Here is a 15664-nt window from a genome sequence, read left to right as displayed (position 1 = left end):
ATGAATCGTTGAAGGAACGTGATCGGATATTATTTATACCAAAATTACCCCTGAAGTCAAGAGTAGAAATTTAACCTGTTTTCCATCAATACTGAAGAAGCTAGAAGGTAAACATGAACGTTCTAACTCTCAATCCATCGAAAAGAAACCAGTTGTCTACCAGTCAATGACCAGAGATGTAAGAACCCCTTTTTTCGAACTGAGCCTTAATTTAACCTCTTTTTCAAGCGAATTCGCCGAGGAAATACGATTCTTCTCCTGAAGTCGCTCGAAGAACAGTTTCAGAAATAAACACTTGTTTGAATGAAAAGATGGTTTTGAGATTTTTAATCAGTTTTATTGCACTTCACCGATTGAAGATGATTGTAGCGAGCAGTGATTGAGAACTTCAAATAATAATATAATATGGATATTAAACTAGAGTATGGATATGATACGAAAAATATGGCATCGACAAGGTCTTGGTACAGTTGTTGAAATACAAAATGATACAGAAGTTATTCCTCGTTGTGGAACTCCGAGTAACCACCCTTCTTCGTCTTTGGCTAATGAAGAATTGAGTCAACTCTTTGATAGTCGATGATTACCTGTGTCTGGAAATTAGGATCAAAGTCAGAATCCAGGTCAAGTCCAACTTTATAAGTGGCGGGCTGATGAGCTCGCAGCTCCAAATTAGAAAACCTCATTCCGTATCCAAAATAAATAACAGCGCCTAAATATTAAAATTAGCAAGAATGATAATATGGTCCATATTATATGGACAGAGAAAACTCACCGATAATGCACCAAATGGTGAATCGTATCCACGTAAGAGTTGAAAGTCTGCACATCAGAAAGATGTTTGCGAGAATAGCTGACATAGGCAGGAGGGGAACAAAAGGAACCATGAAGGGAAGTTTTGTCCTAAAGACAGTGTTGAAACCCGTTGGCGAGGTAAAATTAACCTGTTAGGTGGAAGCTGAGCAATTTTGAGCATCAAGTAAAGCAGCACCGCAGTGGAAGGAAGAAAGCCAACTGCTTTCATCCAAAATGGAAGCTTCACAACATGAAACACGTTGTAAATAAAAGTGTAAATAACTTTGGAAAAAATTAGTTCTTAGAAATCAAGGAAGAGTACGAACCGAAGTGAATGACTTTCTTGTAAGCAATTTTTCCTGTTTCTTCCGTGGGCTTGTCAGTCTCCACTGGAAGACCGAATGTTACTTTTCCGAAATGAATAGCTGGAGCAAGGCGATCTGTCAGTGGGTCGAGGAAGCATGGTTTTCTCGGTGGTGGCTCTTCTCCTTCAACTACAGTTCCGTAACCAGGTGTCGGGCGAGAGTCCTCAACGAGAACAGAGCGATCGTCCATATCAAATGCTCTGTTTGCTTCTCTCTAGAAAGATTGTCACAAGAATTGATGTCATAAAAACGTACCTGTTGATACTCTTCGTCATCTTCATCGGCCAAACTTCTGTCCAAGGTAATAGTTGGTTGGTATCTCAGAACAAGAACCGAGACTGCCACGAGTGTATAAGCCAAAAGTGTTCCGATGGACATCATTTCTATCAGATCTCGAAGAGACACGACCAACGCCAGAACTGATGCGAACAATCCGGCGATGATAGTTGCAATCAAGGGTGTTCCTTATTTCGATAATTATTTATTCATTACGCTAGTACAAACCAGTTGGGGGAAAGATAACGCTCAAGAAGTGAAAGAGCAAGCCATCAGACGCCATCGCGTAAATAATTCGTGGCATGGGAAACAACGATCCAAGAAGTGAAGCAGTTAGGGCACAAAATGAACCCACACTGATCAAATATTTAGCCTAAAGACAAAGAGGAGTTAGCCTAATCACCAGTGACTGTTTTTACCTTTTTCATAAATGGGTGGCACGTATCTCCTTCACAGCGGTCAAACATTTCGGTCAAGGGAGCTTCTGAGTCGATTTCCCAGTATTTGTCGACCAGAGTTAGCATCATGGCGGTGGAGATGTAGCACTAGAAAAACAGAATCATAACAATCAGAAGAACGTTGTCAATACGTAAAAATCGTCAAAAGTTCGTAGATTTATAAGAAATTTATTTTTCGATACAATTTGATGTTTACGGTTTTAAGCTCATCAAATACAAAACTGCTAAACTCACCACTAAACAGATGACTAGCGAGGAAACAATCGCCTTCGGAATCGATTTATGTGGCTTGCACCGAGTTGTAAACTATTTTACTGTCAGTGCGCCCATAAAACAGTATTTAGGACGCCCCAATAAAAGATAAACCAAGCTCCTTATTTAAAAAAAATCTTCAACTCGGTTCCTTTTTGCACTCTTCTCCAGTAGTTGCAATGATGTCGAAGCCAATATAAGCGTAAAAAGCTGTTGCTGCTCCTCGCATGACACCTTCCCAGCCGTATGGCAAGAATCCACCATCTCCGTACTTTTTGATCTCAGCTGAGGAAGCATCCGTGCCATTTGGAGGACTCAGGTTCCAGTTTTCTGCATTGAGAGTAAACAAGCCTCCAACCATGATGACCGCCCAGACGACAATGTTAGCAGCGTTGAGAAGGTTGTTCAAAAGCATCGAGTTCTTCAGTCCAGCTCCAACGATCATCACCATTACCATGCAAATGCCCATGGCGACCAAGTCTGGGTACGAGACCTTCATTCGGGCTTGAAATATGCGTACGCTTTCCTATTTTCGCTGTTGCGAAAAATAAGACAACCCTTTCACACCGCTACGCATAATTGATTAATGCAACCACTGTATAGACAGACAAACAAGCCCTTTCCTCGTCGGGACTCTGCCAGACTCCGTGAAGTTTTCCCAAATTCTCCAAAGACCACTTAGAAATAGCTCGATTAGACAACGAGTCGAGCATCGAACTCAGCGCTGAAGCACCAGAAGCAGTTCCAATAAGATACTCGAGGATCAAGTTCCAACCGATGAAAAATGCAGTACACTCGCCTATCGTCACATAACTGTAAGTATATGCAGAGCCAGATGTTTTTGGCACACGCACGCCGAACTCTGCATAACAGATGCCTAAATTGACATAATTTGGAAATTGGACTGTCAGAAGAAGATTTTGAATCGATGCTAAGTTGATCGCCAATAGCGATTTGAAAAACTGATGATTTTTGGGTATCGAAAATAATCCCCCCAAATTGGGGGCCCAAATTACTTAGCGATGATAAGCAAGATAGACAAACCTGAAAGCAGCGAGGCTAAGCCAGCGATGAGAAACGAAAAGACGACACCCGGACCAGCGAGTTCTTTGGCGATCAGCCCGGCAACCACGTACATTCCTGTTCCATTACAGCTTCCAACACCGAGCGAAGTCAAATCCAGGGTTGTGAGGAGTTTCTTGAGGCTGATTTTATCGCCAGCAGAGCCAGTGACTTGGGAAATGTCTTTTTTCCTACAAAATGAGTGTGAGACCATCGAAAGATTTAGGAAGTTATGAAGAATAGATTGACGTAAAGTTCAAATATGCTTGACTTTTACAAAGTCACTTCTTGTTGATTTTTTACTCCAGAAATTCGAGTTTCGTCAAAACCATCTAATTTAACTGCAGAGAAAAATGTCTGAACGAGAATCCGGAGTATACTCCGAGTCGTTTTTAAGTGATTATCGCGGATGTGACCGTCAAAATCAAAACATCGATGGGATGCAGTTCCCGGAAGATAATAACAGATCACTTGAACTGTTAGAAAACTTGCAAGCAAGAGTTGCTGTGATGGAAAAGTCGAACTTGGCCACGAAAATTGAACTACAGAAATCAATCACTCGAACATCTGAACTAGAAAAAAAGATACATCAAACAACCCAAATCTTTGGACAAGTTGAAACGCAGGGCAAACTCATTCAGCTACTCCAGTCCCAACTTGAAGATACTAAGTTATCGGTAAAGCAACTTCTCGATAACTCAGCCACTAATAGAAATGGGATTGTTCCATCCCTAGAAAACCAGCCTAATCCTGATTCTGAACTCGCAAAGATGGTCAGAGACCTTGGACCGAAGAACGGAGCCGACCATTTTACAGAAGAGGATCTAAGACGTCCTATGTTCAAAAGTGACGTGAAAAACATTCTAAAGATGATTTCAATGGGTCAGCTACGGGTTAATTTTAGGGTAGGTTTTTCAAAAATTATTTATAATTATTGAATCTTAGTTTCCCGGTAATCAAGACCTGAATATCCAGGCTCAAGGCTGGGAGCTAGAACTCAAAAGTGATAGAGGAACTTCTTCACTTAGGATACGTAATAAAGGTACATCTTAAACTTTAGAAGATGTTGTGGATATTTTAATTCATAGATGGAGGAGTTCGATTTGATGCAAGAGTGGTTCAACAAGCCGCAAAAGGAAAATACGAGATTTCAAATGAGACAAGTGTCTCGGTCGGAAGATGGGAGTCGATAACGGTTCATAAAATCGGATCCGGGAATATCACTTGGAATGTGACTTTGCTAAACTAGATTTGCTTACCTTGTGCACTTGTCTTTAATTGACGCGTAGTCCGAAAACATTCTCTGTCTCTTCAATTATCCCGCTCTTCCTTATTCAAATCGAGCTCTTAGCTGTCGTAATTGGCTTGTTTCAGGCCATTTTAGCGTCGAAAAAAGAGGTGCTTGATTAATCTGCTTGTATTTCTTATTCTTTCTCGCCGCAGCCGTGTTCCGAAAAAGAGCCGGCGTCGGCTCTGTGCCCGTATAGAGAAGACAACCTCCTTCTTATTGATTTTCGATCAGGTGACTACTCAGCGAAAGCGTTCGATACTGATGCAGTAGAACACCTTCTGCATGTTTACAAATTGCATTATGCACTCTATTTATTCAATATATATGCAATAAATTTTTATAAATTAATATACAGAAATCACTTTATTTGAATGTAAAGTTGTTAAAACAAAGACCATTTCCTTTAATTTATTAGTGAAAATATTTTCTCTAGATCAAATGCCCTTATTGAGAGATAAAACGTCTGAAAGACTTATTCGATAAATTTTTCCATTACTAGAATGCTACTGATCGAGTCTACGACAATGATCGAGCTCAGAATAAACTATTCCCGATCAGGAATCACGAGACTTGAGAGATTTTTCCATGGCTTACTACGGAGATGAATTTAGGAAGGTCCCAAATGTAGTTATTTTCAATTTGAAAGCATCGTTGAGACTTGAAAAAGATGTCTAACAGCGAAAATTCCGTTAGAGAAGGACTTGATTTCCTGCGTTGCAGAGATCAGTGAAAAATTTGAGACTACAGATATGACGTGGCCCAACAGGGGCATCGAACTCTGCAGATTAATAATCAGTGAGTGCAAAGGAAGAATTATTCCGACCATTTCCTACAAAGGTTAGGGTTAACAATATACCGGTAAATCGAAGATAGATACTTGAGAGCCAGTTGTAACCTTGATAAAGAGAAACCAGTGAAACCACGCAGACGACCTCGTCTGTTGTCAGCTCAGAGTATATTGAACAGAAATGAATGGTCGAATTCGAACGAAGAGAACGATCAGGAACCCGAAAATAAAGGCGAACTGATTCTTACGATGAAAAGAGAAGACTACGACAAGGATACGATGTTTGTCGTTTCATCTGTAAGTCTCTCATAACTAGAGTTGACTGTTCATCATTATTTGAAGGTTTTCGGTCTGAAGATCAAAAAATCTGGAATGACAGATAGCGCTACTCTCAGACAAGGCATTTGTCTATGGATACAATTCCACCTGGTTCCGAAGTTTATCAAACTCCACGACAACCTTTTTTTCCTCAACTACGTTCATTTCCATCGTTACTCTTATCACTACGTTCCTGAAAAACAGCGACCGGTCGCTTGTACTCAAGTTAATCTTGTGAGTATTTTTTTTACAATTTTTTTCAATAATAACCCTTTTCTAGTTCAATGGGACGCTTGATATAAAGATGAGAGTATCATTCATCCGGTTGCAATCGATTTTTACTGAGTATATTCTTCCGACAAGAAAGAAGCGAAAAAAGCTAAAAGACCAAAAGTGCTACATCATGCCAAGCTTGAAAGAATGTGTCTTCAAGAAGGTATTAGGTGTAAAAGAGTACAATGAGGAAGGAAAAGGATACAAATCGTGGAAGACGATTCGAAGAGAGTGTCGGAGAGTTCATGGCATTCTTCTGGACGATGAGGCTGAAATGTGTGGTCTTGTCGAGGATCCAGATGGTCAAAAAATTCAGTTGCCGCTTACGATGGTATTGACGGATCTTCCGAAGCTAAGTCCACCGTCGAAGGAAAACGCAGATGAGTTAGTAAAGATGATCAAAAACCAACTTCATGAGAGACCATTACTTGGTCAAGAAGTTGGATTTTCGGTAAGACGAAAAAATAACCGAAGATTTTCATTGACGAAATTTAGGTGATTGGGGAAACGTCAACGAAAAAGACCGTTTTCAGACAAGAAACAATAGATTGGGCTACTTCTTTTCCCGAAGAAGATACTTTACCTGAATTAGATGAACTTTCAAACTTAAGTGACAAGACGCTTTCCGACGATGATGCATGTAAAATCGACGAGTTCTCAGAACTAGTGGAGAAAGACATCATCATACCGGAAAATGCTCTGAAGAGATCTTTGCCTAGGGAGTCGACAGAGAACGAGAACCAACAAAATCAAAAGCGGCAAAGAATTGAGTCCGTTGAAAGCAGTGAAGTTTCGGAAAAGGCATCTGATAGAACAGAGGCTTTGATAAACGATGCCGAAATTGACCCTGATGCGACCATTGCGAATGAGAAAACCATGCAACTCGAGGAAACATCTTTCGTCCCTGTCTATTTTAAACGCGGAAATCAAAGAGAACAGAGCACTAGTACCCTTTGGAATGAAGAAATTCAACCGTGGACAGACAAAGAGATTCATTCTAGCAGCAAAAATCTTATAAAGAACGCCTTCGACCACGCAGAAATTCTCGCAAACAGATTATTTTTTGAAAACAGCGTACAGTTGGTAACCGATGAAAACATGGGAACCTCAAGAATATAAGAATAGCAGAATGAAAGTTTCTTTATTATCTAATAAACACGCAAAAATGAAATGAACAGAAAGTGGCGTATTTGTTTGGTACTTATTGAACTTGAACAGGATAAATAGGAATTTTAGTGGCGAAATCATTTTTAACCTCGATTTGTTTTGAAATTGTAGCCACCGTAAACGCTTTTTGGCACCTTACTGAATATTTTTTCAGTCATTGAAAAGTGAAGTAAGAGAAGAAAAGCCTCGATCAAGTTCTCTTTTACCTTTCGAAGTTTGAGGATCTGTCGAGTGACGAGCTGGACGTAAGCAATGTAGTTGATCTCATCATCACCGTCTAAATCAGCCCCCTCCGCGAGCGCTAAAACTTTCATTAAAATCTTGGTGTTATAGCGTTCCACCGTCAAGAAGGTCATCGTCGAATTCTGGGTGAATTTTGAAGAGCCAGTCCTGAAGCTGATCTTTGTTGATGGTTTCGCTGCCTTCTGCGAACTGCTCCAAATCTTGGAGGACTTCTTGTTCCACTTTTGCGGGGTTTTTCATGGAGCCTGAAATAGGTAAAGTTTATTAGCAGAAGTTGCATTTTTGACCATGGTTACTCGAGATTAGATAGACTGTGCGTGATGCATCAACCAAAAGTTAGGTAACACCCTCTTAACACCTAACAACTGTCACTTGTGCAGTAGTTGGTCTTTAGTAACCGGAACTCACAGGTTCTTTTTTGTTATTATTTCCGTTAAAAATAAACACCTCTTACCGTTCATAAATCTGCCTAAAATAGAAAGTAATGAACCTGCAATTTAGTTGTTTGAAAGACTTACAGTAATTGGTCAAAATCGTAAGGAAGTTGACGACACCAGCGAATTCTGTCGAGCTGGAGCTACTCATGTCGTTGAAGTAAAGTGCAAGATCCATTGGGACTTCTCCGAGTTTGACCAAGATCTAAGCGCATTTTTTCATACTATTTTTAGTACGAGGTGGAAACTTACGGAAATCAGTTCTTCTGGGGTGATGTTTCCGTCTCCGTCGTCGTCAAAATGCTTGTAAACATCGCCGTACTCGGAAGATTCCATAATTTTCTTGAATTCAGCGGGCGAGATTTCCCCGTCCCCATCTTTGTCGAATTTCTAAGTCCATTTACAAATCAGAAATCGGTCAAAAAAGACTCACCGAGTAAAATCCCTGGGACTTGACAGTTCTCACATGCTTGGTTATCTTTAAATTCTGACACAAAAGCCGTCGCGAAAGTTGGAAAAGTCTCATATTCTCTCTCAAATAATTTTCTAACTCAGCGACTATTTCGTTTGTTGAATCAGTTAGTCTTCGTTGATCTCCTATCTGATTTCGTCTGCCAACGAAATTTTGAATAGTGGTTTGATTTGGTGATTTTTCAAGTCAAGTAAGACTACAACTTTATCTGAAGGTTTTCTTTGTCCATCAGAAACCTTTATGGCGTGGCCGGGGGCAGCAAACCACCCGTTAAAGCACCTCAACTACTATGGAACTTCGGATACAAGGGGACATGCCTGAGGCTAAAAACATCCAAGAATGGCTCTTTCAAAGCTTTCCTTCCTGTTATAGCAATGGATGACCTGCTACATCCGTACAGTATCCTGTAAAGGCAAGAAGATTTGATCATCCACGGAATAATGTCAAAAATAGCTCTATTTTAGAGAAATTGGCTTACGTAAGGGTGTTTTAGTGACCTAGATTTAACGACATCGATTTCAAATTTAACAAAAAGGGCAGAAGGTAGCCGCCAAATGTCAGACGTGCCAGTACATCAAAACATAGTAACCATATTTGCGATTTCGTTTCCCTCTGTCAACTTAAAAATTGTACAACAATGTAGAACAACAGTAGTCTTCCTTTGACTACTGTCGTTGATGTTCGTTTTTTATTTATAAGTTTATTTATGTTTACATTTAGTGAAAGAAAATATGTGAAACAAACAGAAGCATTTGTCAGTGTTTTAACTTGAAGTTTAACACGTCATAAGTTGAGTTTTCTTTTGAATAATTTGAATAAAAAAATGTGCAGCGAGTTTATATATAGTATCAAGGTATATCTTTTGTAGTAATATCTTTTAAATATCTGAGTATCATTATTTATATTCTAAAAAAGCTAGAATGAAGGAAAATGAGAAAAAAATAAGATTAAAAGTACAGGTCTACCTTTGAGCAGGAACAGCTTCAAAAGTTGCATTGAAAAAGTGAATTATGAACAGTTCAATAAGACTAGAATATTTTAAAGGGCCCGGCTGTTTGGCGTTTTTGAGAATAAATGTATAACTTGATTAACTGGATTTATAAATATATATTTTTGAAGAACCTCGACGGTATTACTGTGGGTGTGCGGAATGTAAGATGCGTTGGTGAAATGACTTGAACTTATTGAATTAATCTCTCGTCAGTGACATCAGGAGTGACGCTGAAATCAATGATTGAAAAGGGCCAAGAAAGATCTTAGCTACCTGATATCTTCTCTGCTATTTCCAATAGGACTTTGGTCCGAATTTTCATCTTCTGATGGAGTGCTTTGGACCTTTTTAAACCCTAATCTTCCAGTAGGACCTTAAATTTAAAATGCCAGATACAAACCAAGTAAACTTTATCCATACCGATATAAGATAGGAGAACTGGAAGGAAGAAGAACCCATGAAGAGCACCAAGGACGACTATACTCAAGTACATCCTGAAATCAATTTTTATACAGATTGAAGGCTTAAGTGTATGAAAACCTGAAGTAAAAGATTTGGAAGATTTGCGTCTTTGAAAATCCTAGAACGACGATTCCTCCGAATTTAGTGAAAGTGATTCCAGACAAGACGGATGAGCCCATCTCAGCAAGAGCATCCCTGGCGCGAGCCACGCGACCTTGTTGTTGACTAAAAACACTGCTTGAATTATCATAAAGAAAGGTAGAAATACCTTTTGGCGAATGCTCTAGCGATATGCGAGCAGAACTCGACCGCGATTCCAGTAGCCATGACAAGATTGACAAGTGAAATTGCATTTAATGAAATTTCCCAGACAACCATGACCCCAAGAAGATTCAGAATAATCAGCGAAATGGTAATCGCCACACAAATGCCTGTAGCAACACCCAACAAGATCATCGTTATCAGAGTCACAGTCAAAATACAGACGGAGAGGTTGACGAAGGCATCATTGACGATGGTTAAATACTGCTCGTAGAAGACGTAAAAGACGGAGTAGGTAAAGACTTCGGCCGAGTCGGAGTTGGTAGCGTTTTTCAGATTGTCAGACGCTTCTACCGCCATTTTTCTAAAGAGGAGTCTTATTTAAAAGCCATGGAAATACATTTTATACCGTCCATGAGTGATGCATTGAATAAAATCCTCAGATGTTCTCGCTGGAGTGTGATAAGTCATAAAATACGATGCACCAATATGACCATCAGTGATGTTAATAGCTGACGAGTATGCAGCACTGCCTCCTCTTGGGCAAGTAGCTGAAGGGATATCGCTCAAGAACATCGGCAGGAATCTGTCAAACGCTTCTCCAGATGGTCGTTTGTTCTCCGAAAGACACTGAGTGCAGATATTTTCACGATCCGGTACTGAATTAACCGATATTTATTGGGTTTGTTAACGAAAGTTTACCTGTGCTATCACAGAAAGTTCCGTTTTCGTTGAAAACTCTGCAACAGGGCGAGTTAGGGCTGACCCAATCGAAGTAATCATCCATCCAGTTCATCGCGGGCGTGGCTATTGTAGAATAGCTTGGAATCTGTGCTGCGTCAGCGATAAGTGAAGGGAGAGAATCGTCATTACATCCTGCGCCACCGCAGAGGGCTTTTTGAGCGTCTCGCTCATTGTAGTTGCTTCCGTCTTTGACAACAAAGTAAACTGGAGCGCCGACTTCAAGGCTAGACGCCATTGTCTCGAAGTAGTCGATCAAATACGAATCTTCGGGCATGGACAACTTCTGCTCAAGGCCAATGTGGAGTTTAGGTAAAGAGGCCAGTGAAAACGCGGCGATAAAGGAAAATACGATTATTATGAATGGACGAGCAATTGAATTGAGTAGAAGTCGCGAAAAGTAACGCTTTGTCATGTGGTACAGCAGGCCTTCGTCGTTTTCTGGGTCTTTGGCATTGTTGTACGAAATGCAACAGAAAATGTCCAAACGCTTTGATTTTCGTCGTCGCTCGTCGAGAGCCAAAACGGCAATAAAGACCGTCACCTGAAAGAAAAGGGGATTAGCAAAATGCACATGAACCCGCTGTTTTTCAATTAAAAACGAACTTTTGGACTCGGGTTAAGAATTAAAGACTGCATTAGTCTGAACTCAGGTCCCAAAGGAGAGCTTTCAATTGACTTACCTGCAGACAAAAGTCAAATAAAACCGCAGCTCCAGCAAAAAGCGAAAACGACCTTACAGCAGGCATTGTACTCAAAGCTCCGATAAAGAATGCTACAGTTTCGGACCCGCTTGACAAGGCCATAGAAGGTCCTACTTCTCCAAGAATTCTAGCTATTTGCTGCTCAGTTGTTTCTTTGCTCGAACCATGATCGCGTTGGAGATGCTGGACGATGATGAAGATGTTGTCTACTCCAACGGCAAGGACGAGGAATGGCAAAACTTCGATAATAATCAGAGTCATTTTAACGCCGGCATAGCTGAAGATCCCGAGGGAGCAGATAATGGAAGCCATGACAATCAAGACGCCCATGAAACCGACGGTAATCTTGGAGTCAATAAACACTCGCGATGTTGACGTAAATTGACCTGTTTGCGGCTCGATATTGAGAATTACTGAAACCGTAGTTTCCTGGAAAATGAGAATTTGTAATTGAACTTGGCAATTTTCAACTCAATAATTAACGGAGCCGGTCCTAGGGCGAAGCTGACATACGCAAACATGACGATGTATGAAAAAAGAACGGTAAAAACGTCCGTCCCACTTTCACGTTCAATTTCATCTTCCACGCTTCTTTCGGCAGAATAAGCAACGTTCATCTTGACTCTCACCCAAGCTGGTTTATCAGGGTCTACTGATCCATCGTCGTTAATATTGAAATCGGTTAGGTTCACGATTGAGTGTTTATCCTGCCAAGTCTGGATGTAATCAAGAAACTGCTTCTCCCAAAGCACAGCCCTCGGGGCAGTCCATTCATTATTTATCACTGGAATATTAACAACCAAATGGCTGCCATTAAAGAAGAATTTTTCATCGTAGCTGCCGATGACGACGTTTGGATTTATTGGGCCGCCGAAGGAAGCAAGACATGACATGGCCTGCTCACCTGCCGCCTCCCAAGTAGCGGAATCTTCTTCGATCGTTGTCGGATTACGCGTACATCCGATTAAATGCGATCGATAATCGGCTAAAAGAGTGTCGAACCATCCATCCACAGCTTTCTTTCGGAGATTCTCAATAGAGTTCTGGAAGTAGTTCGTCACAGACATGAAAGTACAGTTGTTATTCACAGGCGCCATCGGCTTGAGGCAGATATCGCTGAGCTTGATCGATTCAGTTGTGTTCGATTTAGCGTCTTCATAAACAGCTTCAAGTGTTTGAATTTCGTTCTGGATTCGGACCAGTTCTTCGAGGATCCCAAGTTGGAAAATTGGTGAGAATGGAACTGATGGAGGCACATAATCGGTTGCTGACGTGTATGGGACGTAGTCCTGCCATAGATCTGCCAGTTTGACGTTTTTCGCTTTATCCGCACTGTCAACAACATGATCAATTGAGAAGATCATCATTTCGGTCCTAAAGAACTTGCCAAAGTTCTCGTCAAAGTAATTCTTCTCCTCTCTAGCTTGACTTGTCGGACTTGACCACAACTCGACTGGATCGGTTGTGATTTGATAGTTCATCAATCCTAAGCCCAGCGCGACGACTACGGTAATACCAGCAAAGATCACTTTCCACGGATTACTTGCGCAGATTAAGCCGAGTGCCTCGAAGAAGAGCGACATTTTCTGATCGATACGATTTGTCAAATTCGTAAATGGACCCTGGTCTCCATTGAATTCATGCGCATTTAGCTGCTCGTGCTCGATTACTTCCCTGAATAAAATGATTGAAACAAAGAAACGGATTGAAAAAGTGACGTAAATTATTAATGGCTTGTTGAGACAAGAACTCAAATTCAAAAGGAAGAACACAAGGATGAAAACATGCATGATGTCATTCACATGAAACACAGAGCTTTTAAAACTGTCCTCGTTTGAACCTAATCGAACAAAATGATACTGTGAGTGTTTCCTTTGTTAGAGGATTCAATATTGAATCAAGCCAAGTGAGTGCGAACATCATTTTTTACCTCTGAGTCGCTCGTTTATGAATTAATCTGTATTATCTATGTTAATCACCGACGAAACTAATAAAATCAAGCCTCTACTAAGTCTACTTACTCATCAATCGCAAGTTCTTGCGGTCCGCCACCGTAGAAGTCCACCAGCGTGCAGCAGCCTTCTGACGTGTGCCCCTGACTCTGTTTGCAGAATAAATGCCAAGCAATAACAACTGTTCCGAAAGCCCATACGAAGATTACATAAGTGAAGATGACGATGACTGTCCATCCGTGGTAGCCGAAGATTTCCCAGGGCTCTGGCGGGGGTGGAATCACTGGAGGAGCTTTGCAACAATCAGGGCAATCATTGCAGGAACAGGGGCCGTCTGAGCCGGGTGCCGTCTCGTTGCACCTGATAAAAGATATTTTTACTAAAAAATAATCGTTACAGACCTGAATGTCTCAGCGTTCATTAAATTCGACATCTCGGTGCCTTCCAACGTATACTTCACATTAATCTTGAATGGAACCATATTATTGATGCTTTTGTCTGTCAAAAAGGTCAGCCAATTCTGCCCGTTGCATCCGTCGGGCCAATTGCCACAAATGATGTCTAACGCTTTGGCACCAGTTGTCGGGTTGGAGACGTTTTTACAACTGTCAAAAAGGCGGTCTCCGAAAGAAGCATTGACAGCGTAGTTGAGTTCTTTTACGTACTCAACTGGTGGGTCAACGCTGCTGTCTTTTCCAAAAGCAGCTGCATTGGTGAAGGTGCTTTGATTGGGACTACAAGTCATCTCGCACCAGAAATTTAGAAAATTCCTGTAACAACTCGGGCAGCGGCCAATTAAAGTGTATGGAACACCCATGTTTGCCTTCATATTCGCCAGCTGGCTAGGTGAGCAACATGTTTTGACTCCTTTGCCATCGCCGTAGAGAGAAGGACAGAGATCCTTCAGTATTTCGAGTCCTTTCTCATCCGTCAACTTTTTCGCTTTCTTGTTGTATGGGCAATTGTACCAGACATTTGCGCCAGAGTCAAAGTAGCACTGGTCATACCACGTGCAGTATCCCTCTTCGGATTTGAGTTCTTTCCTTCTTGTGTTTTTTCTTTTCGCATCACAGATATTTATGAGCTTAAAATTTATATATATTTTAATATTGAGAAGCGAACTTTGAATTAAACTTTTCGTAGAAACGTGCGTTTCCAAATTAAATTTGAATAAAAGACCGACGCAGTGGAGAATCCGAGAGATCAAGAAAAAGTCAACATTTGCGTTGCCTGTTCCATGGAGAGAAATCCAAAGGGCAACGTCGTTAAATTAGCATAACAACAATGAAATTTTGCGTTCGGAAGGACCTTGCTTTCGAATAGGGAATAATTGGATCAAAATATGTGTGCTTAGCTTATTCTATGAGCTAGTAAAATGATCTTTTGTGGCTAATTACGGGATTGTAAGTTTTGTAAAAGGTCAGTGGCTCTTCAGAGTAATAAAGTCAGAATTCCGTCATGCTGAGTAAGTGCTTTCGCGAAGGAAGTCAACTGTAACTTTCTTTTCTTACGATGAATCAGTTTCCTACTAGGCCACAATAAAAATAACATGGCGTGATTTTCTAAATTTGATTCATTTCCGTTAGCAATTCAGAATCTGGGACTCCTCGATTTGCTTCGGTTTTCAAGGAACTTATTGATTTATCAACGCTTGAGTGTCTAACCGACAGTCGTTATTTCCCAGCTTCTTAGGGTTAAATAACTTGTTAAACAAGTAAAAATTGCAATTATTCTGAGACTTATTAAACAACACAATTCTTCTCAACAGAACTCTCTCTCTCTCTTTCTTTCTAAGATGACTTACAATAAAAAAGCTGCATAAGAGACGTATCAGCATTTCCTCTCGGAGACTTAAATCTTTTGCCGTGCAAGAAACGCAGGCCACAAATTATCTTCTGAGTATTATCTTCAAATCTTCCTCTATTTCTATCCGTCTGAAAAAATGAATTTTGAGACTCGATGAGTTGACTTTCTCACTGCCGGAGAAAAGAGTCCGCTTTCCACGGCAATCCTGAGGTGGAGAGAAAAAAATAGTGAGCGCGATCAAGGGCGCTCTCGAGCCCGTCTTTTCTTGAAATCGCAAAACGCAATCAATGAGGATGATTCAGCGCAAATGCGATTCCCTGGAGGGAGAGCCCCTCCACAGGTAAACTCAGAATTCGAAAGGCTTCAGCAATTATAAAAGCTTTAATATTATGAACTTTTTAAACGAACTGCAATTGCACCTGTGGGAAGGTCTCAGCACATCTAAAGAAAGAATCTTGCATATTTCTGCCATTTTGCGTTCCAAGTCGACAACCTCCGAACTTGAAAAGCATCAATTATTGAGGAGTGCAATTTATTCCTGCCCTTTCATCAAT

At 40.7% G+C, this 15664-nt stretch overlaps 5 protein-coding genes across 6 annotated transcripts; 2 read left to right on the top strand and 3 right to left on the bottom strand.

The window, feature by feature from the left end:
- Positions 1 to 337: 337 nt before the first annotated feature.
- LOC145697187 (solute carrier family 7 member 14-like) lies at positions 338 to 4658 on the bottom strand. Its single transcript, XM_081774391.1, has 13 exons — positions 4468 to 4658; positions 3191 to 3399; positions 2791 to 3023; positions 2301 to 2639; positions 2129 to 2185; positions 1856 to 1981; positions 1665 to 1809; positions 1416 to 1624; positions 1122 to 1374; positions 945 to 1077; positions 776 to 903; positions 588 to 712; positions 338 to 545 (listed from the first exon to the last, which is right to left on the bottom strand). Exons 1-13 carry the CDS (start codon positions 4506 to 4508, stop codon positions 498 to 500), a joined length of 2046 nt encoding a protein of 681 aa, XP_081630517.1. The 5' UTR covers positions 4509 to 4658; the 3' UTR covers positions 338 to 497.
- Positions 3531 to 4871, top strand: LOC145696933 (uncharacterized). The gene is made up of 3 exons (XM_081774092.1): positions 3531 to 4113; positions 4154 to 4250; positions 4297 to 4871. Exons 1-3 carry the CDS (start codon positions 3562 to 3564, stop codon positions 4455 to 4457), a joined length of 810 nt encoding a protein of 269 aa, XP_081630218.1. The 5' UTR covers positions 3531 to 3561; the 3' UTR covers positions 4458 to 4871.
- A 299-nt stretch (positions 4872 to 5170) lies between these two features.
- On the top strand, positions 5171 to 7034 carry LOC145696838 (uncharacterized). Its single transcript, XM_081773976.1, has 5 exons — positions 5171 to 5336; positions 5405 to 5583; positions 5629 to 5838; positions 5885 to 6328; positions 6373 to 7034. Exons 1-5 carry the CDS (start codon positions 5249 to 5251, stop codon positions 6994 to 6996), a joined length of 1545 nt encoding a protein of 514 aa, XP_081630102.1. The 5' UTR covers positions 5171 to 5248; the 3' UTR covers positions 6997 to 7034.
- LOC145697028 (uncharacterized) lies at positions 6919 to 8312 on the bottom strand. Of its 2 annotated transcripts, none has more exons than XM_081774276.1 (6): positions 8155 to 8312; positions 7974 to 8111; positions 7806 to 7926; positions 7386 to 7532; positions 7251 to 7345; positions 6919 to 7182 (listed from the first exon to the last, which is right to left on the bottom strand). In XM_081774276.1, the coding sequence occupies exons 1-6, from the start codon at positions 8245 to 8247 to the stop codon at positions 7180 to 7182; spliced, it is 597 nt and encodes a 198-aa protein (XP_081630402.1). In that variant the 5' UTR covers positions 8248 to 8312; the 3' UTR covers positions 6919 to 7179. The 2 variants fall into 2 exon arrangements, with proteins under 2 accessions (XP_081630402.1, XP_081630330.1); XM_081774204.1 differs by having other exon boundaries at positions 6919 to 7178.
- Positions 8313 to 8894: 582 nt separating this feature from the next.
- On the bottom strand, positions 8895 to 15303 carry LOC145695729 (NPC intracellular cholesterol transporter 1-like). The gene is made up of 13 exons (XM_081772739.1): positions 15109 to 15303; positions 13706 to 14388; positions 13374 to 13664; positions 13283 to 13309; positions 11848 to 13026; positions 11332 to 11740; positions 10610 to 11192; positions 10317 to 10566; positions 9915 to 10271; positions 9725 to 9871; positions 9605 to 9678; positions 9458 to 9557; positions 8895 to 9414 (listed from the first exon to the last, which is right to left on the bottom strand). The coding sequence occupies exons 1-13, from the start codon at positions 15139 to 15141 to the stop codon at positions 9375 to 9377; spliced, it is 4173 nt and encodes a 1390-aa protein (XP_081628865.1). The 5' UTR covers positions 15142 to 15303; the 3' UTR covers positions 8895 to 9374.
- Positions 15304 to 15664: the final 361 nt, after the last annotated feature.

This window comes from Oikopleura dioica, chromosome 1, assembly GCF_907165135.1.
Source record: "Oikopleura dioica chromosome 1, OKI2018_I68_1.0, whole genome shotgun sequence".
NCBI lineage: Eukaryota > Metazoa > Chordata > Appendicularia > Copelata > Oikopleuridae > Oikopleura > Oikopleura dioica.
Note: the sequence above shows the minus strand (reverse complement) of the source record. Positions and strands in the feature narration are given on the sequence as shown.